Source organism: Gymnogyps californianus, chromosome 6 (genome assembly GCF_018139145.2).
Source record: "Gymnogyps californianus isolate 813 chromosome 6, ASM1813914v2, whole genome shotgun sequence".
Classification (NCBI taxonomy): domain Eukaryota; kingdom Metazoa; phylum Chordata; class Aves; order Accipitriformes; family Cathartidae; genus Gymnogyps; species Gymnogyps californianus.
Genome location: NC_059476.1, coordinates 378,081 through 391,118, shown reverse-complemented (window position 1 = coordinate 391,118; position 13,038 = coordinate 378,081). Strand labels below are relative to the sequence as shown.

At 42.0% G+C, this 13,038-nt stretch overlaps 1 protein-coding gene across 1 annotated transcript in view; it reads left to right on the top strand.

Moving 5' to 3' along the window:
• INPP5A (inositol polyphosphate-5-phosphatase A) overlaps positions 1 to 13,038 on the top strand; it is a 260,559-nt gene that overhangs the window by 154,754 nt on the left and 92,767 nt on the right. The window contains exons 7-8 of the mRNA XM_050898952.1: positions 2,193 to 2,245; positions 10,210 to 10,329. Coding sequence (XP_050754909.1) covers positions 2,193 to 2,245; positions 10,210 to 10,329 — 173 coding nt within the window. The remainder of the gene's footprint in view (positions 1 to 2,192; positions 2,246 to 10,209; positions 10,330 to 13,038) is intronic.

Genomic DNA, 13,038 nt, shown 5'->3' with positions numbered 1-13,038 from the left:
AACTGTTAGGATTTCCTCCCTGAATACGACCGTATTAGACCTAGGCAAATTTACTTGCTTTCAAAAGCCCAAATTCTTAAAAGATTTAAGCACCTGCAAGCATCAACAAACAACTGATGTTAATTACTAAATATCTCAAAAACATCCCCTGCTGTCTGTAGTTACAGAATTGGTGCAGTCAGCTGCCAGGAGTCACCAGACAGATCTGCGGGGGCGGGGGGTGTTGTAAACTTTGCATATGCTCAGAAGAGAAGTCCATTTATTTCTGTATAATCCTTCTGGGTTTAGGAGGTTTTTCTCCTTTTGTCTATAGGAAATCTTTACATTTGGCTAAACATTTGTTTTGTTAATTTGTTTTATCCCCTCTTAATATATGTCCTGTGAGCTACTGAAAGCCAACTGTAAGTACAGACATAAGTCAAGAACAGAAGAAGGCTGTTCAATGTGTGTCCACAGTATCAAAATACGAGTTTTGACTCACTGCATAAAGGACTTTGTTGATAGTCACTGTTCTTGGACTCGCCAGTCTTGAGAGGACTACTTCCTTGTGCTGCCCACTGCTGTAGCAATGCAAAGCTGATAAAATTTGTGCAGGAAAAACCTCCAACCCTTCCTCGTCAGGGCCAGCACAGCTGGGTCCTCAGGTAAGCAGCCAAGCTGCAATTTTCCCTGTGGCTCTCGCAGTAAAATCTGGCTCTAGCAGTCTGTGTAGGAAGGTCCCACAAGCCTGTAGAAAGGTGATTCTGAAATTGCCACCTGAAGTTAAGAAATACTAAAAACAGGTTTCCCAAAATCTGGAGCACATAACTGTGCATAAATTTTGTAGACAATTTTTTACTTCTTAGTTTTGTAGCATGTAGGTAACACTTTTTCCACAAAATTACAAGCTCTGAAGCTGAGTGCAATCAATGAAATAAGCTGTCATTTACAAGTAACTTTGCACATCTTTCTGGGTTTGGATAGAAGAGAACAACTGCATATCAGTACATAGTTTTCACATTCAAGCTTTCAAGAAGAAGCTATTATTTATTCAGTAAAATAATCACTTTAGAATCTTCATAAGCATGTTTTGAATGCAAGGAGAACCCCAATGGGAAAGGGGCCCCAGGAAAAGAGCGGTGTTACATCTGGTTGGTCTTGACTGTGGTTACCATGTTTGTGCCTGAAGAGGGGAGGAGGTGGGAGATAGGTAACTGTTATCTGAAAGGTGATTAGAAAAGAGCCCATTTAGATTTTGCGAGGCACTTCACTATCTCAGCAGTATTTGGGACTTCAGAATTTCACGAGGACTGTCTGTTCACAGTGACTTGGATAAATACGTCCAGCAAGTCTCTTCGGAAGGCAGTGCTTTAGGAGAGGCTTAGGAGAGCGATACCCCTGAACAGCGGGGATGCTCTGCTATGGCTGGCACTTTATTCGTAATAAGGAGTTGCAGTCTTTTGCTACAAAATCATTGCCATCATTATTTAGGCCTGTCTGGTGCAATATTCATTACCAGACAACATTAGCCTAGCCCCACATTCATTGTTAACAGTGAATAAATAGGATGCAGAATCATGTCTTTTTGTGGGAGGTTGTAATTTATGGCAGTGGCTTACGAGTGGTGCTGAAAAAATCCTTTTGCTGTATCATAAGTGCCATATGTTGGCATGAGCTGATTTGTGGCTTTCTCGCAGACGTTGAAGTTTTGATAAATGTAATGTTTTACCATTATTTAAATTCCCCTTAACTTTTATAGAAATATTGGGTGGGTTGGCTCAGCAGGAGAAATAGCTTTCTAGCAGATCTCATTCATTTTAATTTGATGTAAATCTCTGATGACATTTTACAGTTCAGGTAAAATTACAAAGAAGCCAAGACATTTGTGCATAGACAGTAAGAATTTGCTGGTTTAGGCTAAGCATAAATACAGTTGTAAAGCTTTCCTAATTTGTTATCTTTCATCTATAAACAACTACCAGGGTTTATATTAATTTTACACATAAGTTTATAACTACTGCAGGACCAAAAATACAAATAATTCCAGGATTTATAAGAGACACAATATATGTTTTCAGGTTACCTCAGTTGGTGCGTAGTGCTTATTAGCTACAGCATATGGATGAACTTGGTTTTGTTTTGTTCTCTGTACGTTTCACTTTCACAGTAATCCTTTACTTAAGGTGACTGATTCTTATTTGCTTATTTTTCAGTGCAAGTGGTCCAGAAAAGGTTTCATTCGAACGAGATGGTGTATTACTGATTGGTAAGTTGCATCTTTAAGTTATTTCTGATTATGTGTATGTTATGTATGTTTTTGTTAACAACTATTTCAAAGAAGGTATTCGTATGTATAGATTGGTCTATTCATAGAACAGATTGGTTCCAAAACAGTTGCTTTGCTTTATTATTTATTGAACACATAATGCTCAGTAAGTTGTAATGATGCATAACAAAATGGAATGTTAATGTTCATTTGTATGTGCAATTAGCATGGGATAATTCAGGTCACACGCAACCTCTCAGTCAAGCATGATCAGCAAAGCTTGGTGTCTGTGACCAAGGCCACCGGAGTCACAGTGTGGAGCTAAAGGCGTCCCCCCACCACTGCTCCCCATCATGCCTGATAGAGCCGAGGCTCTACAGCGTCTCACCTGGGTCAGATGCCTGTGCCTGGGTGTACGCAGCCCTCACCTCTGGGATTTCTGAGGAAAGAGAATGTTCTCTATGAACTCTTTAAGCCAGCCCTTTAAGCCCAGTCCATTTTCCAGTGAAGTCATTGGAGGGACTCTATTTTTAAGGAATGCAGCTTTTTAAAACCAGTTCCTACTATGTTACTTTTACTGGAACAGAACTTTTTATTTGTCGTATTCAGGTCAGGATTCCCATTTTAAACCCAAGGCATGGTCCTGTTCTCTGTGAGGTTGCTTATTTTCATCCTAGAGCAGAATAAAGCACCTGGCAGCCCAGCACTCACTAGCAGGGTTTGATGGAGGGGCAGCAGAGAGCAGGCAGCACACCTCTTATCTGTGCGCTCGTAGACTGCTGAGGAAACATCCCACCCAGCAAGACTTAAATAAGTTCTATGTAACCTGGCTGTCGTCAAGGCAGAGAGAGTTCCTCATAAGATGTGCTGTGAAAACTTACAGAAGAAACAAACATTTTTTGCTCTTGGGATCATCCAACAGCCTAAAGAGGTGGGGGCTGAGGGGAGCAGGCAACTATATGAAATTAGAAGTTGAACATCATTGTGATGTTACACGCTAGATCACTGTCTTTGGAAGAAGCAGTGCCAACTAGTGTTGACAAGAGGTGTATCTCATAACTGAAGCTGTTTACTATCCGTGTTTGAAAATGTTATCTTTAATAACAATAATAGTAGTAATAGTAGTGGTGTATGTTGGGGAGAGGAGCTGATTGTGCAAAACACTGTACCTGAGAGAGCTTGAAAATTTTCTTGGTCTTAACACAAGGAGAGCTCAATAAACCCACAGATGGTTCAGATTTCTCTAGTCCTACCTGGAAACCTGACCATACTTTTTCACCATTTAGTCATAGTTTTGGCCTTTACTGCTTATTTATGTTATAGTCACCTAAATGTATGTGAATGTTCAACATTTTTCCCTTCTTCCTGTGGTCGTTTCACGTCTTAAAACTGTAAATCTGATTTTAAAGTCTGATGAATGTTCACACAGGCTGACTTTTGAGTGCTGAACAGTGTTGTTGCTTGTTTGCGTAAACATGTTTATTGGATTAAGCAAACAGTTTGTGAAAAATGAACAAGCAGCAGGTTTTCTCCTTTTACAGACTTTTGACCCAGAAATCAGGCAGGCAGCTATGGGATAATGTAGGTTCTTGTTAATTGTTGCAGATCCATATGACATGGCATGTGATTCCAGCAGCGGAGATCTGCAGAAGTGGGTATTTAGCACCAATTGCTAATCTGGCCTTTCCTCTTATATTACGACTTTTCCAGGTTCTGTCTCTCCTATCCTCTTGGATTTCCTCTTTGCAGATAAGAAATGTGAATTTACTTTTAGGCCTTTCTGAGAAAAAAATGTTCTTCAGAGATAGTTTTAAAGGAAATGTTTTCTTGCAGGTTGATATTAAAAAAGGATAGTTCTTGGAAGGAGCAGTCTGTAGCTAGATGTTCTGATCAGATAATATACTATGCTTATATTTCCTAAGGGTATATTGGGAAGTAAGGCTGAGGAGGCTCACGGCTTTTTCTGGTCTGTAATGAGGTGAGCTATGGTGGTAGTTTTGTGTCTGGAACAGTCTGCGATTATGATCCACATGATCTAACAGGATCTCAAATGTTTCTAATGAGAAGTTGAAGGGGTAAGTTACTGTGAACAATTTCTGGAGAATGAAAGTGAAATATTATGGGAAATACAGGGGGTTAGAAAATGCAGCTAATTAGGTCTAAGTGCATAGTGAGTCTGTTCATGGGCTAGTAAGTGTTTAAACCCAGCCTATGTGCATATGCACATGAACAGAGTTATGGCCATTTTCATAATCATGACTTTTGATCTATACATTTCTACATGCTAATAGTTCAATAAAAATGTAGCCAGGAGACTGTAGCCAGTTAATACTTCTGTGTGAATCCTTGAAGGGAGCTATTAATTTTCCCTGCCTAGGAAAACTTCATTATAGAATGTACCTCATGCCAAAAACAGAGGGCTTCCAAAAACCCAAAAAAGTAACCTTAAAAGATTTTGGAGAACTGTTCTCTTTTTCCTCCTCTGTGATTCAGTGATCTGCCCCAGTTGAGTTCCTCTGAGAATCCAAATTTTACACATCCATTATTCTTCATTAGCTTATCTTTAGTGTGAATGAAGAAATAAGGAATTTTGGGGCACTCAGAGATTTCATTTTAAGAAAAAACGAAAGAGAACTACTTAACTACATGCACCTTTTTTTTGCCCCCTTTTTTTTTTTAGTATCTTGAATATAAGGGAGGGGGGTCGTATTTATTTCTATTCCAATAGTTCTTAGTGTTATTGTGTTAATAGGTGCAAGATAGTGCCCTGAATGCGTTACAGTCTTAAATACAGTTTACATATATAGTTTATATTTGGTAGGGAGGATGGAGTAGAGAATACATTTATAAAATGTAGGTATGGCACCAACCTGGGAATGTTTGCAAGTGTATCAGAGGTCAGAATCAGCAATGAAAATTGTTTTGCTATTTTAGAGAAAGTAGGATCGCAAGATTAAAGCCAGGGAAGTGCAGAGCATTCCACTTTGAGAGGAGAATTCAAAAGCACAAATACAATATTGGGAATAACTGACTCATTACCCATACTGTAGAAAATGATCAAGGGAGAAGAAATTCAATAGGTTCATAATTATCTTAATGAGATGTGTTAATAGATACATCATGTGAAGGACATGAAGGGGGGAAGGTACGGTAATTATTTAATTGAGTGCTGCCAAGGCCTTTGATAGGCTACTCTGTCTTGTTTTGAGTGCTGTGCTTTAGGTAAGCTGGAAGAAGAACAGGAGAGTCAAGAATGGTAGGAGTATTTGAGTAGGAGTTGAAAAAATTTGGCTCACCACATCTGGGAGACCGGTTGCTGTCTGTCTCCCCTGCAAAAAGGGCGGAAGGAAATCAGTTTCATTTGCAGAAAAACACGTAATATGATGAAAGTTTTAATTTAAGGACAGGGAAATTGTAGGTGGAAGGTCCTCCGTTAGCAAATATTAGGAACAAGGAGTTTTTAGGCAGATGGGGATGGATTATAGATACCTTCACACAGGAGGTGAGTTCTTGACATGAGGTCTCTCCCTGTCCTACAGGGATTCTTTCTGTTCATCCTTCAGACAGGAATGGACATCTCGAGCCATCCTCTCCAGATTATGTTTTGTAGTTATGTACTAATTATATATCTTAATACGAAGGTTAGTAGGACTACTTTATCATCACTGTGAGTTCATTCAGGAAGATACACTGTTCCCAGTAGCCAAAAAAACCCCACCAGTATCTTTGGAAGAGGCCTTCGTGCCGGCTGCTTGGTGACCTGTGTATCTTTATCGTGCATTCGCTGTTTCGACTGCCATGACTTGCTGTGTCCAGATCTGTTCCCTGACTCTGTCACGATCTGGGGAATCTCCCTGTGCACAGCTTGGAGTTTCTGCTTGATACCTTTCTCTGCCAAAGTCTATTCCCATGTTCTCGCTGGCAGGCTGCAAACTCCTTTTTGAACGTGAAGTATGTTTGCCTTCTCTGTTGTTTTTTATCTCCACACTGCGAGATGTCTGTGCACAGGACTAGTAATGCAAAGTCGGTATGATTTAGCCATTTGTTCAAATTCAAAATGCTTGGCTCCTATAAAGGGAAAAACTGTTTTTTAAATCTGCAATCCCAGGCAAGGTAATACAGTCAGATGATGGGGCTGAGCTGTGGTTCACCTCACAAAGGGGACTGAAAACTCACTAAATGGACCTTTCATTAGCAGTAAGGCCAAGGGAGAGGGAAGACACTGAGAGGACATTCAGTGGATTTTTCTGGGAAGAGGCAGCTTGAAATCCATAGATGGCTCTGGGCTAAGCCCAAATGGTGTTCGTCAGTGAAGCAGAGAAATGAGAACATGTGCTTTATTGCTTTATCTAGTAGCATCTCTGCATTTAGCGTGTCCTAAGGTGGAGAATGCATGGGTTTGGAGCCCTTCGCAAAATCATTGGTATGTGTTTGCAGCTACTATTCGAGATAAGAGCTGCCGAAAGGGGGTATAGCCACAAAATATACAGTGCCTGGAAGAGCAGTGCATGGCTGAGGAGCATTTCTGTGGCCGTCAGCATTGTTTCAAGGGATCTCGGACAGGAAAACCAAGAACCCGCATGTCTGTGAAGGGAAGCTGACAGAGATCCTTTGTCCATGGAGTATGTCTGAGCTGCTGAGGACAGGAACAGTACTGAAGTATACTTGGACAGAGAGCTTAGAACGGGTCTAGTATGACCGCCCCCATCCTGCCTAAAAATGTCAGTGAGACTGGACATTTATTAGAGCTGTGGGAATTTCATTTTGCCTCCATTCTTCCCATGATGTCTTTTCGCATTTAAGTGTTGGCTACTTTCAATCAGCTACAACCAAACTTTGTCAGCATTTTTTCTAAATGTGAGAATAAAGCATTTTAAATAGCTGCGTTTCTTATAACAGTCCTCTAGGACAGACTTACTTCTACTCTGGTATGTAATTTCTGTTTCTTCATAGTTTAAAAAAAGTTTAAAGAAATCTATTCAATTATACCCATGAAATTTTTTACCCTTGTCAGTCCAATGCTAGTGTAATTATTATTATTAGTGTTCATGGAACCCACCCATAATGTATTTTTTGAAACACTAACCAAAATTGTGCCCTCAAAGTGAAGTGCAACAGCGTTTTTGGCACATAGCAGTATTATGCATGTAGGAGCTAATGGGGCACGCTACTTTCTGGAGGTGCTGGAGGGACCTCCTTTCCAAAACGTAACATTGTCAATGCTGTCCCTTAAGTATCGCTTTTGGAACTTCATAGGAGACACCTTTTCTTCAGTTTCTCAATGCAGTGTGCAGGAATTCCTGCACACGCTGGTTTGTTTGAGGGGTTTTTGTTAGGGAGGTGGTGAGGTGGTGGTGTTGCTAAATCTGTGTGAAAAGAGTATTCCAAGTTTTCTGGTTTCATTGTGATTCACCACGTCCCATCACCAAAAGAGCTTAATAGCAAAGCAATGAGATGATATAGTTTTTAAAAATGCAGACCAGGTCTCTAGGACACAAAAAGCCACAAGCAGCATGCCAGCTTGGCCGTGACACCTGGATAGCTTTCTGTTTGCCACTCAGATGTGTCCTGTCTGTCAGCAGTGGGAAACCAGCGTTCAGAAAGACAGTTTGCCTTCCAGGTGACTCCCAGCACACTAGAAGTGACACCACGTATGTGATTAACATAGGTGACAATAGGAAATTCCTCTGTCTCCGTGTGTTTATAACAGAAAATTCCTTCTATGTGAGGGTTTTCTGCCACAGCGAAAAGTGGGATTGTGTGAAGTGATTTAAGGTACAAGAAGACAGTTGCATACAGGTACATTGTAAGGCTAGCAGTATTATTATTGTTAAAAATACTGTTATCAGCCAAAGTCAGCCAAGTGTTGTGCAGTGTCATAGCAAATTCCAGTCCCTGTGTCAAGGAACTTAGGCACTAGCACTGAATAGGATATAGTTATAAATAGCTGTCGCAACAAATGGACGGGAAAACAGGGTGGACACATAGTGATCATAGGAAGTCATGGACCTGCTAGAGTGGGTCCAAAGGAGAGTCTGAGCGATGGAACACCTCTTGTGTGAAGAAAGGCTGAGAGAGTTGGCGTTGTTCAGCCTGGAGAAGAGAAGGCTCAAAGGAGACTTTATTGCAGCCTTTCAATATAGAAAGGGGTCTTACAAGATGGAGAGAGACTTTTTACCAAGGTCTGTAGTGACAGGACAAGGGGCAATGGTTTTAAACTGAAAGAGGGCAGGTTTAGACTGGACATAAGGAGGGGATTTTTTTACAATGAGGGTGCTGAGGCACTGGCACAGGTTGCCCAGAGAGGCTGTGGATGCCCCATCATTGGAAGTGTTCAAGGCCAGGCTGGATGGGGCTTTGAGCAGCCTGGTCCAGTGGAAGGTGTCCCTGCCCATGGCAGGGGGGTTGGACTAGATGATCTTTAAGGTCCCTTCCAACCCAAACTGTTCTATGATTCTATGATTTAGCTTTTATGCAGGGGGCAAGAGAAGGTATTTCTGTTTCACAGGGGTTTGAAGTTGGTTTCATTGATTAAGAAGGAACTTCCAGAATATCCCTATTTCTCTTGTCCTCAACCAAACCAAAATCCATAGATTTTCCATAGAAGCAATATGATTCTTTTCAGAAATCTCTTCTGTCGGTCTTTGGCCATCCCACAAAGCAGACACTGGGCACTGTAACAGCAGTCCTCGACTCCTGCATGTTCCTCCTGGAGGGCAGAGCTCCCAAAGCTGAGACAGCGTTTACCCCTTGGGATTATTTCCTTCTAGAGTGCATTGCCAGCACTTGGTAGGGGATGCCGATGCGGTGGGCTTTGGCTGAGCCAGCCAGGTGAAGGGACCGCTGTCTGACTCCCTGCCTCACTGCAAAGTAGCAAAGGATGAGTTAATACACCTGTCTTTCAGGTTAGGCAGGAAAGCTGTGAAATTTTACAAATTTTACTGATTTTCTGAGGCTAGCTTCTCATCCAGGTCTTATGAGGAGCGGCCGAGGGAACTGGGGTTGTTTAGCCTGCAGAAAAGGAGGCTGAGGGGGGAGACCTCATCGCTCTCTACACCTACTTGAAAGGAGGTTGTAGCGAGGTGGGTGTTGGTCTCTTCTCCCAAGTAACAAGTGATAGGATGAGAGGAAATGGCCTCAAGTTGCTCCAGGGGAGGTTTAGATTGGATATTAGGAAAAAATTCTTCACTGAAAGGGTTGTCAAGCACTGGAACAGGCTGCCTGGGGAAGTGGTTGAGTCACCCTGCCTGGAGGTATTTAAAAGACGTGTAGATGTGGCACTTAGGGACATGGTTTAGTGGTGGACTTGGCAGTGTTAGGCTTACGGTTGGACTCGATGATCTTAAAGGTCTTTTCCAACCTAAATGATTCCATGATTCTATGATCCTGCAGGCACAGTCCGAGTTAAACAGCCTGTGTCCTCTTCCCGACTCAAAGTGGTGTGCAGGTTGACCACTATTATCTTGGCATTCTCCACACAGGGACAGATAAGGAGTTGCAGTGATATGATTTAGCCTTTAATGTCAGTAAAATTCTCCTGTCAGTAGCTTTTCATTTTGTTTATTGCAAAGCTACAGTTCTACTAGGTATTTAGCTACAGCTTTATAAACTTGAAGTTGTTTGTTTACACATTCAATTTTGTTTTAAAAATATTTTAGTGAGAGGATACTGCTTGATTTCTGTGAATTGTAACTGACAAATTGCTTTTCATTTTCATATTATGCATATTTTAAGCAGAAGCCTAGATGCAGTCTTACCTGTGGATGAGTTGTCATAAGTTTGATGATAGTCTTTGACAATTTTCTGATGATGATAGCTTAATTTGTACAGTCTGTGTGAGTAAATATTAAGGTAATGTAAGAGAGAATACAGTAAGTGTTATTATGTTGAATGCTTTGCTGATGCAACAAATGTTTTTTTCTTTTATCCTGAATCATTTTATTTTTTTCCTTTTTTTGTCATAGTGCCTTTGACTTGGTAAACATTCATCTTTTCCATGATGCTTCCAATTTAATTGCTTGGGAAACAAGCCCATCGGTTTACTCAGGAATACGGCATAAGGCTCTTGGCTATGTACTTGATAGGTACGTATTAGCCTTTACTAGCCTCTTTCAATATTCTGTGTTCATAAGCAGCGTATAAAAGGTGTTTCAAAAGGCACACTCAGAAATGTAGAGGTTTTTATTCTGTGAACTGAAAATGGTCACTTCTTATCAGAGTTTTCTAGACGGTGCCAATTACAGATCAGTTTATGACACTTACTCTTATAAGGTAAATTACTGAGATTGGAGAACCTCTCTGAAGTCACCGGAACTTGTAGAGTAGAAAGCAGGTTTATTTTTTAAATGTATTAGTTAGATTAGCTTCTTTTTAGTCTGCGTGGAGTCTAATAAAGCTGCCATTCAAGTATGTTTTCAGTTACAGAATAATTCTGGTTGGAAGGGACCTCTGGGACTCTCTTGTTCATCCTCCTGCTCAGAGCAGGGCTGACTTCAGCATCAGATCAGGTTGTTCAAGGCTTATCTAGCTGAGCTTTGAAAAGCTCCACGCACGGTGATTTGCAGCCTCTCTGGGCCACCCACTACTGTGTTTGGCTACCCTCATTGTGAAACTTTTTCTCCCTAATATCCAGTTGGAATTTCCCTCAAAGCAGTTTGTGTCCATTGCCCCTCATCTTTTGGTGTGCATTGCTGAGAAGAGAATGGCTCTGTCTTTACTGTAGCTAACAAATAGATAAAGCCAGCAACAAAATCCTACCATAGCCATCTTTTCTGTAAACTGAACAGATCTAGCACTTTCAGCCTTTCCTCGTAAGTCACGAGCTCCAACCCCCTCAACATTAAACCCTGTGGTGTTTTAATCTCAATACTAGCTGAGTGCAGTAGGCAGCTAATCTTTTTCAAGCAGCAACACAGCATTTGTGTGCAGTCATCACTGTTATTAATAACATCATGGTTTATAATGGTGTTACAGAGTTGATTCATCTGATGGGTGGCACAATACAGGGGATAGTCCCAAAAATACCCAACAATTTACAGCTGCCCTAATTAGCAGTCATAAAGTCAGGAAAAAAGACAGCTTTTTCTTGAGTAAGAAAAAATTATTTCTGCATGGGCATACGTGTATTGGCAAAGTAAATAGGTGTTTCTCTTACGAGGTACTGCTTGACTTCACGTTTGCCTGAGAAATAGAGCTTTAAAGTGTCTCTTCAAAGCAGCCATGGCATACACTGCGATCTGTGGCATGAGATGGTGCTTAAAACAAACTGCTTAGGCTGGAAAAAATAAAAGCAGAGCACTTTATGTGCTCTTTTCCTGCTCCGATCCCTGGTGTCCAGCAGCCCACGGCAGCGTGCAGCCTGCCAGGGCTGCCTCCAACAGCGGTGCCACGGCTGCCGGCGCGTGCCAGGCTCAGAGAGCTCTGCAGCGAGATTGCAGACGAGCGCGGGACTGCTGCTGCCCTTCCCCATAGCGAAGCTTGGGCAGGGGTTGCTTGGCTGGTCTTGCTGTGGGGCACCGAGTGCTGCGGCGTGGGAAGTGCCAGCCCAGCCGGCGGGTGCCGAGCCCCGTCCCGCCGCCCAGCACAGGCCAGCGGTGGGTGCAGGGTCGGTGAGGAGGGCTAGCGCATTGCGGCTAGCTGAAGGGAGGAGAGCAAGTGCCTGGGACTCGTGGGGAGTCGTTGCTCAACACGACTTAGACCGTGGTCAGGGGGGCTGAGAGGAAGGACGGGTTCGATGTGTCTCTTCCTTCTGGCATTTGCCTGCAGCCTTCCCTGTGTACGGCAAATGCAGTGAGGAATTCCCCACCGACAAGTAGCTGTTTACTCTCGTGACTCTCTCTGGCAGCAACCTAGAAGTTAAAGACACTCCTGAACCAAATTAAGTTATGCGTTGAAAAATATCTTTGCGTATGCAGTGTTGTCATTTTGCCCTATGTAGATTTTCACTGAAAAAGGTTCTGAAATGTGGAATGGAGTATAAATACCTTTTCAATCACGTTCTGTCCAAAGTTTTATCTTATTTAAAGACAGGCAGACATTTTAGCAAGAGAGACTGCTTTTTCTGCTATGTCTAAAGAAGTGCTTTTCCTGTGCACCCCAGCAGAGGGCTAAGTAGGAATTTCTCCAAAATAGGCATTTATTTTCACTTTTGGGGGTGATACAAGGATGAAGAGGAAAAATCCAGTGTGTCTTCTCTTGTATCACTTGTGAAACCTGTTCAAATAATCAGAAAACACTGGAGGCACTTGGAAGGTTTGCAAATAGGTAGCATGCAGTGGTTTATAAAAGATCCCTTATTTAGGGGGCAGAGACGCAGTAAGATCAGGATCTACTCTCAGTGCAGTCTGAGACGCAGATTTTTGAGTTCTGTTACATAGAGCAGTGTGGGAAAGGCCTATTTTTATTTCATTTTTTCTTGGCTCCATTGGTCTCCCTTCCTTTTCTTACGCTTTGCATGAGGGAACTTTAGCAAACCTGTATAAACCTTTTGCATTATTTATTGCACGCTTGCTTACAGCATACAGTGTGCTTCATTAGCTAATTTTGGCTTTGGACCTCCCACGATGCCCTGGCAAGGGTAAGGTAATAAGACTGTAGTATTAGTGTCAGCTGTGGGTCAGAGATGTCATGATGGTATATCATTAAAATGTGACACTGCCAAAAACTGCCCCAACTCCCCTGTCCTTAGAAAAGAAAACCTTCGATTTTAGGTTGCACACTACTACTGTGAGCTTGCATTCAGATGAATTGTTCATTTTGAGAGAGCAGCCAGCCGCAGATCCGGACCTCCATAG